Raw genomic sequence first — 20,312 nt, forward strand, 5'->3', positions numbered from 1 at the left:
TGGGGAAGCACTGTGATTGGATCAGGCTACAACTTCTGGTGTCAGCAGACTGTGTGTGTTTTTTTTTTTTTTTTTGGCAAAACGCATGTAAATCTACTTCTGGCTTGAATACAGTAAGATATTTTTTTTTTTACTATATTTATGGAGGCATGATGGACCCATGGGGGCTAGATGGGGATGTTAACACTATAGGGTCAGGAATACATGTAGTTGCACTGGTGACTATAGTGTCCATTTAAGAGCTTGTTCCTGCTTCCCTCTCTTGGAGGCAGGGCCAGACTGGCCCACCGGGATACCGGGAAATTTCCCGGTGGGCCGTCGGCACCTGGGGCCGGGGAGACATGTGGATGTCCTGCGGCCGCATGGAGAGCTTGGATGGCGGCCGCAGGGGAAGCTCTTCTTGCGGCCGCAGGGGAAGCTCTTCTGGCGGCCGCTGGGGGAGCAGGCTGTTCTGTCTCTGCTCCCCCTCCCTCGCGCGCTAGAAAGAGACCGGCGCCGGAATATGACGTCATATTCCGGCCCCGGTCTCATTAAGCTGCGCGCGAGGGAGGGGGAGCAGAGACAGAACAGCCTGCTCCCCCAGCGGCCGCCAGAAGAGCTTCCCCTGCGGCCGCAAGAAGAGCTTCAGGAAGGCTGGCTGGGCTGGAAGGTGAGCACAGGAGGGGAGGGGGTGGGGTGGGGGGTAACAAAGGTCACAGGAAGGGGAGGGTGGGGGGTAACAAAGGTCACAGGAAGGGGAGGCTGGGGGGTAACAAAGGGCACAGGAGGGGAGGGGGCTAAGAGGTCACAGGAAGGGGAGGGGGGTAACAAATGGCACAGGAGGGGAGGGGGCTAAGAGGTCACAGGAAGGGGGGGTAACAAAGGGCACAGGAGGGGAGCGGGCTAAGAGGTCACAGGAAGGGGAGAGGGGCCAAAAGATGAGCACAAAAGGGGCTGAAGAGGGTACAAGTCGGAAGGGGGACTAAAGAGGGCACGGGATGGGGCTAAAGAGGGCACAGGAAGGGAGGGTGCTACATAAGGGCACAGGAGGGGAAGGGGCTAAAAAGCACACAGGAGGACAGGGGGCAAAATAGGGCACAGAAGGGGAGGGGCACCTATCAGTCTGCCCACCCACACAGGTAGCAACAAGTATGTATGTCAGTGGGAGTGTGTCTGTCTGTGTCATGCTGTGTGTGTGTGTCTGTGTCATGCTGTGTGTGTGTCTGTGTCATGCTGTGTGTGTGTCTGTGTCATGCTGTGTGTGTGTCTGTGTCACGCTGTGTGTGTCTGTGTCACGCTGTGTGTGTCTGTGTCACGCTGTGTGTGTCTGTGTCACGCTGTGTGTGTCTGTGTCACGCTGTGTGTGTCTGTGTCACGCTGTGTGTGTCTGTGTCACGCTGTGTGTGTCTGTGTCACGCTGTGTGTGTCTGTGTCACGCTGTGTGTGTCTGTGTCACGCTGTGTGTTTCTGTGTCATGGTGTGTGTGTGTGTGTCATGCGGTGTGTGTGTGTGTCTGTCTGTGTCATGGTGTGTGTGTGTGTCTGTGTCGTGTGTATGTCTCTGTGTCACTGTGTGTCTGTATCATGGTGTGTGTGTGTCTGTCTGTGTCATGGTGTGTGTGTGTCTGTCTGTGTCATGGTGTGTGTGTGTCAGTCGTAGTGTCTGTGTGTGTGTGTATGTAAAAATAGTTTTACTCACTTTTTTTTTTTTTTTTTCCCAACGTCATGCTGGTCTCTGCCTCTATGACTGAGATCATCAAGCTTGATGATCTCAGCCAATCCGCACTGACACAGGAAGCGCCTCTAGTGACCGTCTGAGTGTCTGTCACTAGGAAGCAATGTAAACACTGCCTTTTCTCTGAAAAGTCAGTGTTTACATTCAAAAGCCTGCAGGGACAGGCTATAGACACCAGAACCACTACATTAAACTGTGTGTGTGCGCCTGCTAGTGAGTTTGCTTGCTTGCATGTGTGTGTGTCTGCTAGTGAGTGAGCTTGTGTTTTTATGTCAATGAGCTTATGTATATTAGTGAAATTGTCTTTGAGGCTGTGTATCAATGAGCTTGTGTGTGTCAGTGAGATTGTCTGTGTCTGCATGTGAGTATGCTTACTGTATAATTAAATGTTTTACTCTGAAAGGACCAATATATTATATTAGAAAAAGCAATATATATATATATATATATATATATATATATATATATATATATATATATATATATATATATATACACATACTCAATCATCTGGGGTGGCAAGACATAGCCTTACATATTACATGCGACAATATATGGCGCAATGACTTATGGGGCTGGCATAGATTTTTTTTTTTCCCAGGGCTGCTTTGTATCCCCAGTCCGGCCCTGCTTGGAGGAGAGATTCACCGCCTGGAGCCTTGTCGTAGGTCCAGGGTGGGTAGGAGATGGCGAGACCCCAACCAAGCTATGGCAGTTTGTGGGGTCTGCGATGGTTGTGGTGTCTGGCAGAGTGCTTGGAGCCCTCTGGAAGTGCTAGGAGCATCCAGTAACGGAGGTACCCAGTCGGAGTGCCAGGCGGTCCGTTACAGGATCTACTCTAAATGTTCATCATGGATCAGTTTAACCTCCAATCTCACCTAATTAAGTGGTGCTTAATGCCCATTCCGTGGGTGGGGAATCTAGGCGTCTCAAATGGGTCATGACAGTGACTTAAAACATCTAGTATATATCTAGTGCTTTAGTACTTTAACCCCTTAAGGACGCGGGACGGTTCAGGACCGTCATCGGCATTTTCCCATTGCCGACCGACGACGGTCCTGAACCGTCCTTAATTTAAAATGTACTTACCCGATCGCCGTCGTTCCCCCGGCGGCGATCGGCGGTGCTCCCGTTGTGGGGAGACTGCCTTCAGCCCAGACAGTCTCCCCATGGCGGATTAGGACCCCTGTGGCCATGTGATCGCCCAACAGGGCGACCACATGGTCACAATAGGTGTCCTAGTCTCTGCCTGCAGGGGGACTGTCTGTGCTGACAGGCAGTCTCCCTGCATGTGTAAAATCATTAAAAAAAATTAAAGTTAAAGTTAATAAAAAAAAAATATTATTATATATGTGTATATATATGATATATAGACATATATTATACCTATATAATATATGTCTATATATCATATATATAGTGTCATGCTAAGTGTATTTTTATATTAATATGTACATATATTAATATAAAAATACACTTATAATTAAATTACACACGTGTATATATATAATATATATAATTATATATATTGTATATATATTATTATAAAATACAAATAAGTAAATTAAATTAAATAAAACAAATTAAAAATAATAATAAAAAATTAAAAAAAAAATTATATATCTATACAAAATTTTATTCTAACTGTATTTTGATATTAATATATATTTATATCAAAATACACTTAGAATGAAATTGTATATATATCTATGTATATATAAATAAATAAAAAGAATACGAACTATTCATATGTCCATATAAAAAATTACATAAATAATTATATAAATATACACGTAGACTTCAAATATATAAATATGCATATATATTTAAATTCTACGTGCGTATTTATGTAATATTTTTACATAATTAAGTTATTTTATTGATTGCAATTTAAGGGACCTGCCTGCCAACCCAGGCCGAAAGTACAGAGAATTGAATTTGCTATCACTGTATTTTACCCTGTAACGTTCTGCGACACCCTAAAACCTGTACATGGGGGGTACTGTTTTACTCGGGAGACTTCGCTGAACACAAATATTAGTGATTCAAAACAGTAAAACATATCACCGCGATGATATTGTCAGTGAAAGTGACTTTTTTTGCATTTTTCACACACAAACAGCACTTTTACTGATGATATAATTGTTGTGATACATTTTCCAGTTTTGAAACACTAATATTTGTGTTCAGCAAAGTCTCCTGAGTATAACAGTACCCCCCATGTACAGGTTTTATAGCGTTTTTGAAAGTTACAGGGTCAAATATATGGGTCAAATATTTTTACATTGAAAATGGCCAGGTTGGTTACGTGCCTTTGAGAGCGTATGGTAGCCCAGGAATGAGAATTACCCCCATGATGGCATACCATTTGCAAAAGAAGACAACCCAAGGTATTGCAAATGGGGTATGTCCAGTCTTTTTTAGTAACCACTTAGTCACAAACACTGGCCAAAATTAGCGTTCAATTTAGTTTTTTACTTTTTTCACACACAAACAAATATGAACGCTAACTTTGGCCAGTGTTTGCGACTAAGTGGCTACTAAAAAAGTCTGGACATACCCCATATTGAATACCCTGGGTTGTCTACTTTAAAAAAAATATGTACATGTGGGATGTTATTCAGAGATTTATGACAGATAATAGTGTTACAATGTCACTATTGATACATTTTAAAAATGTATGTTTTGAAACCGCAATATCCTACTTGTACTTATAGCCCTATAACATGCAAAAAAATTGAAAAAAGCATGTAAACACTGGGTATTTTTAAACTCAGGACAAAATTTTGAATCTATTTAGCAGTTTTTTTCATTCGCTTTTGTAGATGAATAAAAGATTTTTCATATAAAAGTCAAAAAACATGTATTTTTTTCAATTTTTCATCATATTTTTTCATTTTTAAAAAATTTAATTACATGAGATTATATAAATAATGGTATGTAAAGAAAGCCCCTTTTGTCCTGAAAAAAACAATATATAATTTGTATGGGAACAGTAAATGAGAGAGCGGAAAATTACAGCTAAACCCAAACACCACAAAAGTGTAAAAAGATTCCTGGTCGCAAATGTACAACATCGCAAAAAAAGTCCGGTCCTTAAGGGGTTAAATAAAGCAATTCCATATTTATCTTGTATTTATTCTCCGGCATTAATGATCTGTTGATGATAAGCATAGAGAAGAGAGGTCCTATCTTTAGAAGGCTTTTTCACTATATTTTTAATATCTTAATATTTTGGCTATATAAGTTTAATTATTGAGTATTTCATGTAATGAGATGCCATACAGATCTACAGAATTACGTTCATAAAATGTAAAAGAATCCCAAATTCATATCGTTTTGGCAATAACAAGGTAATGTGTTTGCTTTACATAAGTTGATGGGCTTTGGGAATATTTAAATTGTTGGAATATGCCAACCCTATATTTGTCAACTCCGTCACCCTCTGTTCACAAAGCCACTCTCCTTACAAACCGGCACAGCGGCCACGAGACTACCCTCTGCAACAAATCAAATGTAATACCCAGTAGCATTGCCAATTGCTTCTAAATTTTTTGCCAGGTGTGCAAGGTTCACATTTTGTGCTGCATGTTTGACTTTTTGGCATGAGAACACTGTGGGCCTATGTTAATGGGTGCCTCAGATATCCCCAATACCTTGAGGGCAATTATTCCATCAATGCAACATGAATTGGTCTAGACCATAAAGTAGGTCTTTGGATGGTGGCATAACATAACATGTCATTGTCGCTGGCTGGCCAGTTCTCAAAAAACTGGTTATTCTAAATAGAGACTGTTTCCTGTAGGCTACTCTAAGATATTTGCAATGATGGGATGGAATGTTATTAAGCATAGTGTTAAATGGTACCTATGGTGACTATTTCATATCGATTTTTCTCTTCTTGGTTCTGCACTTAGATTGCTTCTTCTGGAAAGGAGGGACTAGAAGTTCTTTTAAAAAGAGCAATGACATCTTTGACCTATGACTCCCTCTGCCTCCCTGAGGACATCAAAAGTAGAGCAGTGGAGTCCATTTCCAATTACTTCTACAGAGACGATGGCATGAAGATTTGGCAGGCAATAAAAATGTAACTTCATTTAAATCATAAAGATCTGTAATGGTTCTTCGATGGTTTTCCTATCAGTAGGTAATTAAGAAGAATTTAATTTGGCGCTTGGACCCATTATTTCCAGAATGGATTGGGCATTGAGCAGAAAAGGTTCCCCTCCATTCATGGTCTCTGCTTCACCTTTCGACTCAAACATATAATCCTACCCTGGCTCGCTACTACCACAGAGAGGCTTAATGCTGAATATAAAAGGAGTATGGTGGCCATGATCGTTTATTGTAGCATTATCAGTATTCATTAATGTTTGAAAGGGGAAGTTTTAACCATAAATGAGGCCATCCCTCAATGATACAGGAACAATAGGTGGCGAAAGAATTCTGCTCAAATGAGCTTAGTCTAGAGGAGTGGAGTATAAAGACACACTAAGAAGGGCAACTATAGGGGGTAGCAGAACTGGAGGTTAGTGTAGTGTATCTCTTGCTCTCTCCTAGAGGCCATATTTGTGACAGCGGTTACTCTGAGGTCATAAGAAACTCCTCTTTTCAGAAATGATTGAAAACTAGGGGGATTCTGATGGGAGACTTTTCCAAAGGAAAGGCGCTGCCGTTGAAAACTCAAAAGGATTAGCAGTTATGGAGTGAGCAGCAAACAGGAGAAGGTCACCGGCAGAGCATAGAATCTGTGAAGGGGCCATAACTAAGAATTAGTGAAGAAATGTAATGGGCTACAGTTGTTTAGATCTTTATAGGTAAGGGTTAGAATTTTGAACTGGCCTCTATATGATGCAGGATGTCAGGCGTAAGGACGGGCAGATTTGGTGGGCAAGGTATAGGAGGAGCCTGGGGGCAGCATTCATTACAGATTGTAATGGGTAGTACAGCTTCCGGGGAGACCAATACAGATAGAATTACAGTAATCTATGTGAGATTACCAGAGCATGAACAATCTCCTTGGCAGCATCTTGTGTGAGCAATGGTTTTTTAAGGTGTGATAGACTGGTTTTGGCAACAGGGTCATAGAGCCCAAGGGATTTGGAGACTGAGGATATTTTAAACTGTATATTAAAGGCCATGGAGCAGTCATAAAGAATTAGTATGGAGTAGTGTCCTTTGACACTGCTCTGACTAAAGCTACAAATGACCCAATCGAGAGTGGAGTGGACAGAAGCCAGACTATTTAGGGTCAAGGAGAGAGGTGGAATTGAGGAAGCAAATGAGTATTTTTTTTTTTTTTAATACCTCCTATTTATATAAATATACACAGGGATTTGGCATAGAGCGCAGGTAAATTTCCTTTGTTTTTTGTGTATCGGGGCTGGTGTGTACTTTGGTTATTGCTGCCGCCCAGGACTTATTGTTGTGTATCTTTATTTTCCAAGTAACTTGTGCCTCTTCATATATAGTACATTTTCTGGAGAAGAGGAGATTCTAAGGATATGATGTTGTCCGGAGTAGTCAGGCATCATCGACGGCAACCATACTTCTATAAAGTCTAGAAAAGCAATTGCTGAAATCCAGTGACTAAATTATGAAATTGTAATTGCAACACTTAAATTAACCTAATGTTCTTTCTAGACTTGTTTCAGACATCATCCATTACCATTACAATGATGATGACTCTGTTTCAAAAGATCCTGAGCTCCAAGCGTGGGTAGCAGAAATCTTTAAAGAAGGATTCCTGGAGAATAAATCCTCAGGTAGATGTCAGATGAAGTGATAAAACAAAATATGTGCACAGTATGGAGGCAAGTGAATAATAAAGCTCAAACACCTAAAAAGTGGTATCCCCTACACCAGGAGTGGGGAACCTTCGGCTCTCCAGATGTTTTGGACTACATCTCCCTTGATGCTTTGCTAGCATTATGCCTGTAAGAGCATTATGGGAGATGTAGTCCAAAACATCTGAGGGCCGAAGGTTCCCCACCCCTGCCCTACACCACTTAAAAACACACAGTTATACATACATATAAAAGGTCGAGCTCCTAGGTAATCATTCAGCAGAAATTCTGCAAAACAAAATTATACAAGAAATAGTGCAATACAGCAATAAAAAGTTTAAATAATAAGAGCGATGTCACTCACAAACCTAGCGTCATACCCTCATATGACTCAGATAGTATGCACCCCTGGACCATTTGAGGATGTTCAAATCCTTTCTTTATTAAAGTGATCAGTGCTTTCTTTCTCCCTCTTGACCGGCTCCAAATTGTAAAGATGCCAGGTTGAAGAGATTTCTTTCAAAGAAGAGCTTTATTAATCCAAATAAAAATCAAAACATTAAATAAATACCAGATCAATGTCTGGATAGGCTGTGTAGTCAATAACAGAAGTCCAAAACGCGTTTCGCCTTGTTAAAAGGCTTCCTAAGTTGGCTGTCATCCATCAGCCAACTGAGGAAGCCTTTTAACAAGGCGAGATCTGGTATTTATTTATTCTATGTTTTGATTTTTATTTGGATTATTAAAGTACTTCTTTGAAAGAAATCTCTTCACCCTGGCATCTTTACAATTTAGAGCCGGTCAAGAGGGAGAAAGAAAGCACTGATCACTTTGGATTTGGACATCCTCAAATGGTCCAGGGGCACATACTATCTGAGTCATATGAGGGTATGACTCTAGGCTTGTGAGTGACATCGCTCTTTTATTTTATTATTTAAACTTTTTATTGCTGTATCGCACTATTTCTTGTATAATTTTGTTTTGCAGAATTTCTGTTGAATTATTACCTAGATGTAAGATGAAGGACTGACTCATTTTCCTGACTTGTCAATCACAACACCTACATTTCTGACATTGCTTTGTCGGCTTATGGGTAATTTGAAGTCCACTGCAGCAAAGGTTTGCTGACGGCAATGATTCAGACAAATATCCTTTTTTCTTTCTGTGCTTCTATACAGACATGAGTAGTTCGGTCCGAACTGAATTACCCCTTAAATCTGTCCCAAACCGCTGAATTTCGGAATGCTGAAACTGTTTTTTTATTTTTTATTTTTTTATTCAACCTCTCTGTTGGATTAGCCCTCAACTTAATTATTTTAGCCATTTCATGTTGTAATATTCTTACTGACACCGTTTCTGTTTTCAAAAGCCTCGAACAACCTCCACTGGTCTCTTTGAGAATACCTTGACACCACCCTGATTTTCTCTATCTATGCTTACTCTACAAATGTCTGTAAATTGGCTTTCCTTTATCATTGCTTACATGGCTGTTTTTAGAAATGGAGTCGTTATAGTTGACCTTCACTCAACACGGATTAAAATCTGGTCAGACCTCAAAATTCAATCACGTGCTTTTACATCCAAATCCTTTATGAAACCTTTTTTACCGAAAATTCACAAAATGGCAATTTTAAGTACTACTTTCTCTTTCCCCCTTTCCCCCACGGCTGCCCAGTGGCTAGTTTTCAACTTTTAGGTGATATGGCAGATCGGGCATGCACTTGTATTAAACCTCTTATTGTAATCAATACCCCCCCCCCCTTCTCCCCCATATTAGAAGGTTTTAAATTTTTTTTTTTTTATGGGATTAAACCCACAACTGTCACATCTAACACTGTCCTCCTCCCCCACCATGCCAATACATGGGCTCGTCTCATTCGAAATGCCATTTATACATTAATTAGTTGGGGGATAACATTAAATGAAAAGGACTTGTCTTCAAAAGATAGTAAGGTGCATTGATGCACGTGACTACTACACAATTTTGCCTCCTTTATAAATCAATGGTAAGAACCCACCTTAAAGGAGGATATTACAGAGCTATAAAATGAATAAGGAGGGTGGAAAGGCTAGAAAAGCTGCATTTATTTTCTTTCGACAAAAGGTGCCTCAGAGGGTAATGGCACTAGATACTGCGTCAGTACACAGCACTGTGTTAACCTACTCATTAGGAGGAATATACAGCAGACTAGAGGTCACCCATTGAGACTGGAAGAAAAGGGCTTCTTTACAATAAAGATGGGAAATTTTCTACCTGTGGCATAGGCTGCCACTAGGGAGTCAAAAAGTTAAACTCACTCACACACTCACTCACACACTCACTCACTCACACTCACTCACTCACTCACACACTCACTCACACACTCACACACTCACACACTCACTCACTCACTCACTCACACACTCACTCACACACTCACTCACACACTCACACACTCACACACTCACACACTCACACACTCACACACTCACACACTCACTCACTCACTCACTCACTCACTCACTCACTCACTCACTCACTCACTCACTCACTCACTCACTCACTCACTCACTCACTCACTCACTCACTCACTCACTCACTCACTCACTCACTCACTCACTCACTCACTCACTCACTCACTCACTCACTCACTCACTCACTCACACACTCACTCACTCACTCACACACTCACACTGTATTCACTGCATAACGGAAGGAATGAGTTTCAGGGTTGAACTTGATGGACTTTAGTGCATGCGTGTATTTTTTTTCCCTCCTTCTCTAGATTAAAGAGAATGCAGCACGCAGTAGAGTGTTTCATAGTATTCATTTATTTTCACTGTTGCATGGTGTCTGCGTGTGTTGCCATTAAACAATCTTTCTCAGGAATCCCGTCCTCTCTGGATACGAAGGTTGAGTTAATTCGATACCTGACCATGGTGATCTTCACATGTTCTGCGAAGCACGCGGCAGTAAACAGCGGCCAGGTAAGTGTAATGTAAGGTTCCTGCTAATGTGCAAGAGGGACATGACAGAGCTAAGCATATGGAGTGGACTCCCACCCAAAGGAATATAACCCTTTCTTCTCTCCTGACCCATTTCATCTGGTCTTATTCCATAATGAATGTTCCTTCTCAGCCATAATGACTGATTTAACGTAAACCCTAGATAGTCCACATGATGGTGGGAGAGTATTCTCCAGTCTGTGCTGTGAAGTGTTTTGGCTGGAAAGGAACCCTTCCATTCACAAGAAGTAATACGCCACTTTAACTGTTACCACTTTTTAAGCATTACACCTCGCTGAACCAAATATACAAAGTTAAACTCTATAGATTTGTGGCATAATCGGAAATCCCTGCTAGGACAGAACTAATTAATTATTTCAGTCTGTCCCAATTTAGGAAATCTCTGGTTACTACAAATAAGTGAGAGCAACCCACTGAGCCTGTGACATCATGAGCTTGTGAGGTGTTTTTATAAAGAAAACGTTCCCCTCCTTTTCTTTCCAATTGTGTATAGTTTGATTACTACTCCTGGATGCCTAATGCTCCATCATCCATGAGAAAGCCTGTTCCTACAAAGAAAAGAACTGCCACCATGGAGAGCATCCTGGACACCTTGCCGCAAGTGAACACAACAACTAAAACCATGAGTTTGACCTGGGTGATTAGTAGAGAACGTGTGGACTGCGTGAGTATCGGTTCTGTAGGAGTATTGTCATTTGTATGGATGGGCTGTAAACTGCATAGGAGTGACTTGAATGTGGTGACAACCAGTGTGGCATCATGGGGATGATGGCCCTGCTTGGACACCATTGCCAATCAGCTGGTCTGAAGGAAGTGTATGGTCAGAGATACTACTTGTGCGAGTAGCACAACCCAATGTAAGTAGTATAATCTTCATTAATTAATATTGAACGTCTCTCGATTCCATAATCCGCTTTGCATCGTATTTTTACAAGATGGTGTGATGAGTGATTACAAGGTTTGCATGTCTTCTGCTTTCAGTATAACAAGGTAGGCTTCCCTGTTGATGCTTACTGTTGCCTCTGTCCAATGTCTGTTTTCCAAGACCGAGGTTACAGGTACAAAAAAACCTCTGGAAGCACCTTTCAGCTAGTAGCTGACTGATGCTGGGTAAAAGGAGTAGAGCAGGATCCATAATGTTAATCCTCTACCAATCACTGTACTAGTTCTAGTAGTCCTCTTTGGTGTAATTTGACCATGTCCACCTTCCACTACAAGGATCAATCATCAAAACTGTTCTCCCCTTGAAACCAAAGATGAAAGATGTCAAACTGTAATCACTTACTATTTAAGGACTGTATTGTGTTCACCATTACAGATACCTTTAGGAACTTACCCAGAGGCGCATTTCACGGATGAAGTCCCTAAGAGATTACTTCAGGACTTTAAGGAAAAGCTGTCTAAGATTTCCAGTGAAATAAAGGAGAGAAACCAAACTATGAACCTGACTTACCTGTATCTGGATCCAGTGAAGATTGAGAACAGTATATCCATTTAATGCAAAATAAACTCTATATAATAAGATGCCTCTTGATATTGTCCACTGAGTTTGAATGTTCATGTAGTTACTGGTTAAATAGAAATTAAAATAAATGCTCACGAGATCTAAGTATGTGTTTACTACTTTATATTTGATGCTTGGTGAGGCGGACCACCTGGCACCTGGACTGGGTGCCTCTGCCAATCGCTGCTTCCTAGCAACACAGAGTACTCCTAAGCACTCCACCAGACACCATAACCACAGTAGTCCCCCACAACCAGTGTTACAGCTTGGTTAGGGGTCTCTGTCCTTTACCCACCCTGGACCCAAGACTAGGATCCAGCTTCCAGTGGGTAGACCTCTCCTAGAGTAAAGCAGGATGCTCTTACAAGAGCAAGTGTTGTAATTCAAGTGAGTATAGTGAGACCAGGCTCTATGTTGAGGGTGAAGTTTAATGTTTAACTGTTTAATGGCAGCCACAACTGGCCTTATATGCAGGTCCCCATGCAAGCATTTTCCTAATACATATTCCGGGTGCATTCCCCCACTGGATCTGAGCAGAGACTGACCAGGTACACACTGCAATGACATTGGCTCTCAGGTCCAGGACACTCCCACATAAAATAGGATATACTTTTCCCCATGCAAGGGGTGGATCACACAGACTGTCTCCTCCCCCCCCCCCCAGGGGTCTCCTGATGGAAACAGAACTCCAGTCCTTTTGTCTCCTGTTCCTAGTCACTCAACCTCAGGGTTTCCCACCTCCGGTGACCAGGGGGTCTTCACCCCATGAGCCTCTGTACCTGGGAGCCCCAGCGCAGGAAAGCTTCCCATCTCCTGGACTCACCGTTGCAGAAAGCCCGTCAAACCTCCATTGTCCCCACCAATCTCAAGGACCCCCAGAAGTGTAACCACCACAAAACAGCCTCCGTTCGCGGGGTCCCTGGGTTAGACCAGGCAAGGGAAGCGTCTCCTTTCGGGACACAAATTATCCCCCTGGCCGCCGCCTGTTTTATACAGCTTCCCTTGTGGTTTGTGGTTTTGACACCTCAATACAAGGTGTGAACATCCTAAACCAACATTCTAAATGGGTTGTCGGGTCCCTGTTTGGGAGGTGAATGTATTCCCTTCCAGCAGTACCTCCCGAACTGGGGGCCGGCACATTCCTATGAAAATAACGGGGAAACACACAGAATATAATGCAGCAATTCACGAACAGGCAGCGGTCCCGCCACACAGCTCCCCCTTAACCACAATCCGGCATAAACAGTCTGACCCCAACGGATCAGCTTGTGGGTGTCCGGGGGAGTGTTCACGAATCACTTCTCCAGAGCTGTCTGTCTTGGCATTGCTGTTTTGCTTATCGGGTCTGTAATGGATGGTGATGTCATAAGGTTGTAGTGCCAAGCTCCATCGTAACAGCCTGGCATTGTCCCCTGCAACCCAGTTAAGCCATACCAGCGGGTTGTGATCCGTGAGCAGGGAGAATTGCTGTCCGTTGAGGTAGGGCTGTAGTTTTTTGAGGGCCCACACAACTCCAACTCATATGGGACGATGGGGGTCCCTTCCTGATCCCCAGCCTCTCCCAATGCTCTCGGACAAGGTCTAGAAGATCAACTCAAACTGGGAGAATCCTGTAGATTCCTGGGGCACCTCCCGATATGCGAATAGGAGATGCGGCAGGAATCTTTCCCAATCCTTGCAAGTCACTGCAAAGGCCCGGAGCATGTGCTTCAACATGCCATGGAAGCGCTCGCACAGGCCATTGGTCTGGGGGTGGTAGGGAGAGCTTGGGATCGGTTTAATGCCCACAACCTCCAGTTGGATGGTCATTTTGGCAGTAAACTGGGAGCCCTGATACGAAATGATCTCCCAGGGGAAACCCATCTGGGAAAACACTTGCATCAGAGCTTCAGCCTCAGCCTGAATGTTGCTCAGGGCGACTGCCTCCGGGTACCAAGTCCACAATGGTAAGAATATATTTCTTTCCAGAGGGGCTACGCTTAGCCAGGGGGCCTATGATATCGACAAGTACTCTGCCGAATGGGTCTTTGATGATGGTGAGGTGCTGGAGCTTGGCCTTGCGCCGGTCACCCTGCTTCCCCACTCTCTGCCAGACATCACAGGTCTGGCAATACTGCCTCATATACTTAGAGATGTCTGACCAGAAAAAGCTTTGGGTGAGCCGACTCTTGGTCCGGCTCCATCCTAAATGCCCTGCCAGGGGTATATCGTGAGCTATCTTCAGCAGCTCATGTCGATATTTCCTGGGTGCCAATAACTGCCTGGTGGTAATAGGAGCTGTACCAGAATTCTTGTTCTCCGCTTTGCGGTACAGTAGCCCCGACTCCCAGAGGTACCGTTCCCCCTCCTTCCCCGTGTCTGCCCTGTCTCTAAATGCCTTGAGGGTTTGGGTCAGATGCTACCTCCCTTCCAAACTCGGCTGGGGTATCCCAGGGAAGGGGTATGTGGGGTAGTGGGGTTAGGTTGTAGCAGAGGTCGGAGGGGGGGTCGCTAGCTGTGAGTATCATTATTAAAATGAAGATTATAGTTATACTAAAGCTAGTATAATCTACAATTTTATAACATGACAGGAGGCTTCATATTTGCTGTCTTAATGCTCCGACAGCAAAGCTGGGTTTAGGGGGTGGTCTGCTTACAGGGGCAGTGACAGGGCACTGGTGTAGGGGAACTGACCCAGGGGCTGACTTATGGGGGCATCTTTGAGGGTCCGGGGCATAGGAACGGGTGTAGGTGCCTACCTGAGATGGGGGTTGCGGGCCTGCTGCCGGGTCATTACTGGGTAAGCTTCTTCGAGGGCCTGGATGGAGACATAGGTGGAGTTGTGGTAACCCAAGTCACTTCTAGTGGGTAGTCAATCCATAAGGCCCACTTCGACTCTGTGCTCCAGTGCCCTAGTCAAGGTGAACATGGGCAGTGGGTAGATAGTGGACGTCTCCTCCTGCCACTCGGACGGCGACGGTACCCCCTGTCCGTTCTTCGGGGATAAGCTGGGGTCGCACCAGAGTTTGGGTGGCTCCGGTGTCTTGTAGCCCCTGGACCTTGCGCCCTTTTAGCCGCACTTACTGTCGGTGGTGGTCCCGGTTATCATGGGTGGCCTGGACTGGGTTCGCCTCATACAGAATGGTCCAGGCTTCTTTATTGAGGCTCTGGAAATCTGTGGGGACATCTTGGTAGCAGAGGACTACTGCTCGGCTGGTTGTACTGTAACACCGCCAGTCTGCCTGAGGAATACTCGCTGAGTGGGTGGCCGGACTGGGAAGCCACGAAGGGGAGCTGCGGTAGTGGGGTTAGGTTGTAGCAGAGGTCGGATGGGGGGTCGCTAGCTGTGAGTATCATTAATAAAATGTGAGTGTCATTAATAAAATGAAGATTATAGTTACACTAAAGCTAGTATAATCTACAATTTTATAGCATGACAGGAGGCTTCATATTTGCTGTTTTAACGCTCCAACAGCAAAGCCAAAGAAGCATGGTCCGACGGTCTAAAGTAGAATTGGCGAAAATTATCTTCACGGGCCCAGTCCGCTGAACGCAAAATGTCCTGTCATGAAAGCTCTGGAAGCTGCGGCGCCTCTAGCCGAATGCCCTCCAAAGGTCGCATTCACCCCCGCCAGTGTCAATAACCGTCTTCTCCATCGAGCCAGGGTAGGGGACGAGACCGGCTTGTGGGGTCTGACATACGAGATCAACAACTGGCCAGAATGAGAAGAGCGAAGTGGAGCGATAACTGCTACATAGCAAGTCAGTGCCTTCGCCACACAGAGTTTAGGCGAATCCCTGAAGTAAGGATACAACACAGCCGTCGAATCCGACTTGGTACGTATAACCACCTTGAAGGAGACCCCCTCTGGAGAGAACGTGAAAGCGTCAACATCGAAGGCCCGGACATCAGAAACACGTCTGAATGAGACCAGACACAACAAGAGGGCAAATTTCGCCTAAAGCTGGCGAAGGGAAAGGTCCTGGTTATTTGGCCATTCCCGAAGGAACACTAAAACCATACGTACGTCCCAGAGGGCGGAGTACTTAGGCGCCGGTGGACGTGCCAGCCTCATCCCACGCAGAAGTCTGCAGACCAGCGTATCCTGGCCGATGGGAAAACCTCTAAGCGGGACATGCGCCGCCGAGATAGCTGACCTAGTCACGTTAACTGAACGGTACGACCGACCCAAGTCAAAGAGGTGAGACAAGAAATTCCGCACGCTGGTTACAGGGCCTGTAAAGGGATCTGTATCCCATTCCAAGCACCAACGACACCAGGAACCCCATGCTGAGAGCATCTCCTCGTCCCGGGAGCCCAGGAATCCCAGAGAAGGTCTCTAGCCTATTGCGATAATGCCTCGACATTCTAGGTACCCCTGAAAGAGTCCAGGCCACCAAGTGTAGGTGGTGGTCCCTCACTAAGGCACCCGGGAGTACGAGAGGAGCATTTGAGAGGACGGTAAGAGAAGAGGATCCGGATAAGAGAGATCCAGGAGCTCCGGAAACCAGGCTTTACTCTGCCATAGCGGAGTCAGCAACACCAAGAACACATTTTGACGTCGAACTTGGGAATCATAGCGAACAGAAGAAACGCATACGCTCCCTGCGAAGGCCACAACTGGAGAAAAGTCTGGGTCTGGTGATTGGTCCTGGAGGTGAATAGATCCACCGTGAACGGACCCCTCTGATACTTGAGTTCGAGGAAGATGGGCCGAAGGAGTTTCCAGTCGCTGGCATCCCACCAATGTCTGGAGAACCTGTGTGCCGTCAGGTTTGACTCCCCCGGAAGATATTCCGCTTGTAAGGTGATGTTGCGTTGGAAACAGAAGCTGTAAATCTCCTTCGTCACCTCCGATAGTGTTCGAGCACCGCTAAGACATTGTCCATCCGAAGGAGGACGCAGCAGTCCGACAGGTGGTTTGCCAGGCTCCGAATCGCAAATGAACCCGCAATAAACTCCCGGCAATTGATGTGGAATTCCGATCCCCCGTGGACCCGGTCGCGCACGTGGCACCCCAGCCCCAAAGACTCACATCCAATTCCAGCACGAAATCCGGGGTTGGTCCTAATATCGCCTTGCCGTATCAGGTGGACATATGCAGGAGCCACCAGCGCAGTTCGGTCTTCACGTCCGGAGACAGGGAAATCTGGTCGTAAGTGGGTCTCTTGCGTAGAAAATGAGCCTTCAGCCGTTGCACAGCCCTGTAATGTAGTGGGCCCGGGTAGATTGCCTGTAGCGAGGCTGAGAGGAGACCCACCACGCGAGCTAACATTCGAAGGGGAATCCGGTCTTGCCGTAAAGTCAGTCTTATCTCCTTCCGAATGGTCGCTATCTCGGCCAAAGGCAGGCAGAGAACGCATTCTTTCACATTGACTTAGAAACCCAAGAACTCCACCGTCTGGGAAGGCTCCAAGGCCGATTTCTTCAGATTGACTACAAACCCCAGGCATTCCAATAAGGAGATCGCAGAGCGTGTCTAATATCTGAGCCTGGAGGGGTCCTCGCAGAAGATCAGCAAGTCGTCCAGGTATATTATGCACCGGACGCCCTCTGACCTGAATCGGGCGACCACCAGCTTCAGGAGCTTGGTGAAGCACCAAGGGGCCGAGCTGAGGCCAAAGGGAAGGCATGTGAATTGGCATGGAACGCCTTTCCAGACGAAGCGGAGGAATCTGCGACAGTCCTCGTCCACCGGGACGGAGAGGTAAGCTTCCTATAGGTCCAGCCTTGTGAACCAGTCTCCCGGCCGGAGAAGGTCCCAAAGAAGATGAATGCCTTCCATCTTGAAGTGGTGGTAGACCACAAAGGCGTTCAATTACTGGGCGGAACTCTCCGGACTTTTCTTCCCTAGGAAAATCGAGCTGAAGAAGCCCCCCAAATCCGGGGCCCGTTGGACTGCGCCTTTGGCGAACAGAGCCCGAACTTCCATATCTATCAAGGACTGTTGTTCTCTTGCGATGATGGGGGACCCTTGGAGGCCCAACCTGCGTAGGAGGGGAGTGGAAATCTATGACATAACCCCGTACCGTCTGAAGGACCCATACATCTGAAGACACTTCCTGCCACCTGTCCCTGCAGTGAAACAGTCTGCCCGCAAGCAATAGAGGGGGATAGAAAGCGGCAGGAGTTGTACTCACCTGTAGGAAATCTTGCCCGCTCCTGGCACGGTACCCCCGTCCTCTATCTGCCCTCTGAGTGTAGGGGGTTCTGGATTGGTACGATGGAAAGAAGGATGGACCACGGGATCTTTGGCGGCCCAAAGACCATTCGCGGCTGGAGACACGACCCCGCTGTCGTCCAGCCCGTCCAAAAACCCGGGATGACTGTGGGCGGAATACATTCTTTATGGAGGATTGTGCTTTATCCAGGGAAGTAAACAGATTGACGTGTTTATGCAGCTCCTTAATGAAAGGTTCCCGGAATAGCAGGCCTTTAGCCAGGGGGCCCAATTCTTTGGACCCCAGCTCCGACGGTTTGTTGTCCATACGGAACAGAGCTGTCTTCCTGCGCTCAGTGCAGAGGGCCACATTGGCATTGCCTAGCAGGCAACTAGTGCCCAGTCCCGCATGGTGGCCGGGTCCAGGTTCGTACCCTCTGTGTAGGCCTAGTCTGCTAGGGCCAAAATCCTGCACAGGGGGCCCAGCATATCCAGCTGTTTATCTTACGCTGAACAGAGGCTACGCTCCACTCCTTTCCTGGGGTCCCGACCCGTACCACCCGAGTCAAATACGTGGCCACCAGGTGGTCAAAATCCGGGGTTGCTGCCACCTTGTCCGGCAGGACGGGTCTGGGGCATTCCGCCCGCAGCTTCTTGCGGACCTACCCTTCAAGAGGTCTGCGGACCCAGTAGTGCACGAATTGTGCCAAGTGGTCGGGCAGTGACCATTCTGAGGATCTGGGGTGCCGGGTAGACCGAGGGTCAAACAGAGGCTCTCCTGTAGCGTCCAGAAAGGTGTTGTCCCCCAGCACCGCCGTGGGGGCCTCTGTCGCTGGCGTGTCTTCATCCTCCCAGCGCCAACCGGGGCCATCCCCATGGTCCTCGTCCCAATCATCTTCTTCCTCTGAGGGAGACTGGTCTGCTCGCCACTCATCCAGCACGGCCATAGTAGGGGGGGTGTAAGGAGGCTTCCTCCCCTGCGCCCGATAGACGGCGGCGCCTGGCCGGCAAGGTTGATAACCTCGAACCTTGTCGCTTCACTGGAGCCTTGCCTTTCCAGGAGCATGGTTCAGGGCCTTCACCCTTCCAATAGCGCATTTGCGCACTTGCCTTCTCTCTTTCTTGAGAGTCTGACTCAGCCGAGTCGTCTGCCAAGCGGGGGGGGGGGGGGGTTCCTCTCGCACCCCTGTCCAGTTGTGGTTGAGGGAGGGCCCTAGCCAGGGCTTTCTCCACAGAGGCGGTCACAGCCGCATTAATCAATGCCTGCAAATTCTGCTCCTGTGCAGAGGCTTCCATAATGTCTGAGACAATGTTACGTTCTACCTAAGGAGATAGAACAAGTATCACTAGCAGGCAGTATGGGCCGCACCCCTAGTATTGGCAGAGGCAAGTAGTAAACGCATGCAGGCTCAACAAACAGGGGTCCAGGGAATGGAGCTGCCAGGCCAGTAGCATGCGTAATATGGAACAGACAGTGCAGGCCAAATCATGGGGCAGAGACAAAGCAGGCCAATCATAAGGGCACAGACAAAGCTGGCCAGTATATGGGCACGGGTAGCACCGGCCCAGTGATATATGGAGGTAGGAACGTAAATCCTTATTGGTGACATGCAGGTATATCTTGAATAGAGGGTGTGCAGGGTAGAGATGTACCAGGGTCCCCAGGTCAGGCCCAGATCAGTGTGAGGGACAGTGTTACCAAGCAGGGTCCCATGCAGGAAGCATGCAGGTGTAATGCATTAACCAATCCTTTATTAGTCCAGGCAGCATGCATAGCGTAAGCAGAAATGGCACAGAATCCATGCACTGAGAGTAACTGTAGTTAGCAGTGATACAAACAACATGCATTTCACTGCAACATGCACTGAGACAGGGGAAAACATGCGCATAGAAACATCAAATTACACCTGAAAAAAATGTATTCCCACTTAGGGGGGCTGAACAGTGAGATTGGGCAGCCTTAAGAGCAAAAGGGCCCTGCGCCTTTAAATGCAGGGCGACACAAGCGGCAGGCACAGCAGAGAGCCGTGAACCCCCGGATCCAACCACGCGGTCACGGGGGGAAGGGCGCTCGGGAGCAGTAGCTCCCCGTCAACTGAGAGGCTCCCTGTTCCTTCCCCACGCTTCCCGCGCAGAGCAGAATGCGAGCGGAGACGTGGGAGG

At 46.3% G+C, this 20,312-nt stretch overlaps 1 protein-coding gene across 1 annotated transcript in view; it reads left to right on the plus strand.

The window, feature by feature from the left end:
- LOC134600406 (polyunsaturated fatty acid lipoxygenase ALOX15B-like) overlaps positions 1-12,099 on the plus strand; it is a 49,919-nt gene extending 37,820 nt beyond the window's left edge. The window contains exons 10-14 of the mRNA XM_063445015.1: positions 5,631-5,800; positions 7,357-7,478; positions 10,366-10,466; positions 10,999-11,169; positions 11,824-12,099. Coding sequence (XP_063301085.1) covers positions 5,631-5,800; positions 7,357-7,478; positions 10,366-10,466; positions 10,999-11,169; positions 11,824-12,003 — 744 coding nt within the window. The 3' untranslated portion in view covers positions 12,004-12,099. The remainder of the gene's footprint in view (positions 1-5,630; positions 5,801-7,356; positions 7,479-10,365; positions 10,467-10,998; positions 11,170-11,823) is intronic.
- Positions 12,100-20,312: the final 8,213 nt, after the last annotated feature.

This window comes from Pelobates fuscus, chromosome 1, assembly GCF_036172605.1.
Source record: "Pelobates fuscus isolate aPelFus1 chromosome 1, aPelFus1.pri, whole genome shotgun sequence".
NCBI lineage: Eukaryota > Metazoa > Chordata > Amphibia > Anura > Pelobatidae > Pelobates > Pelobates fuscus.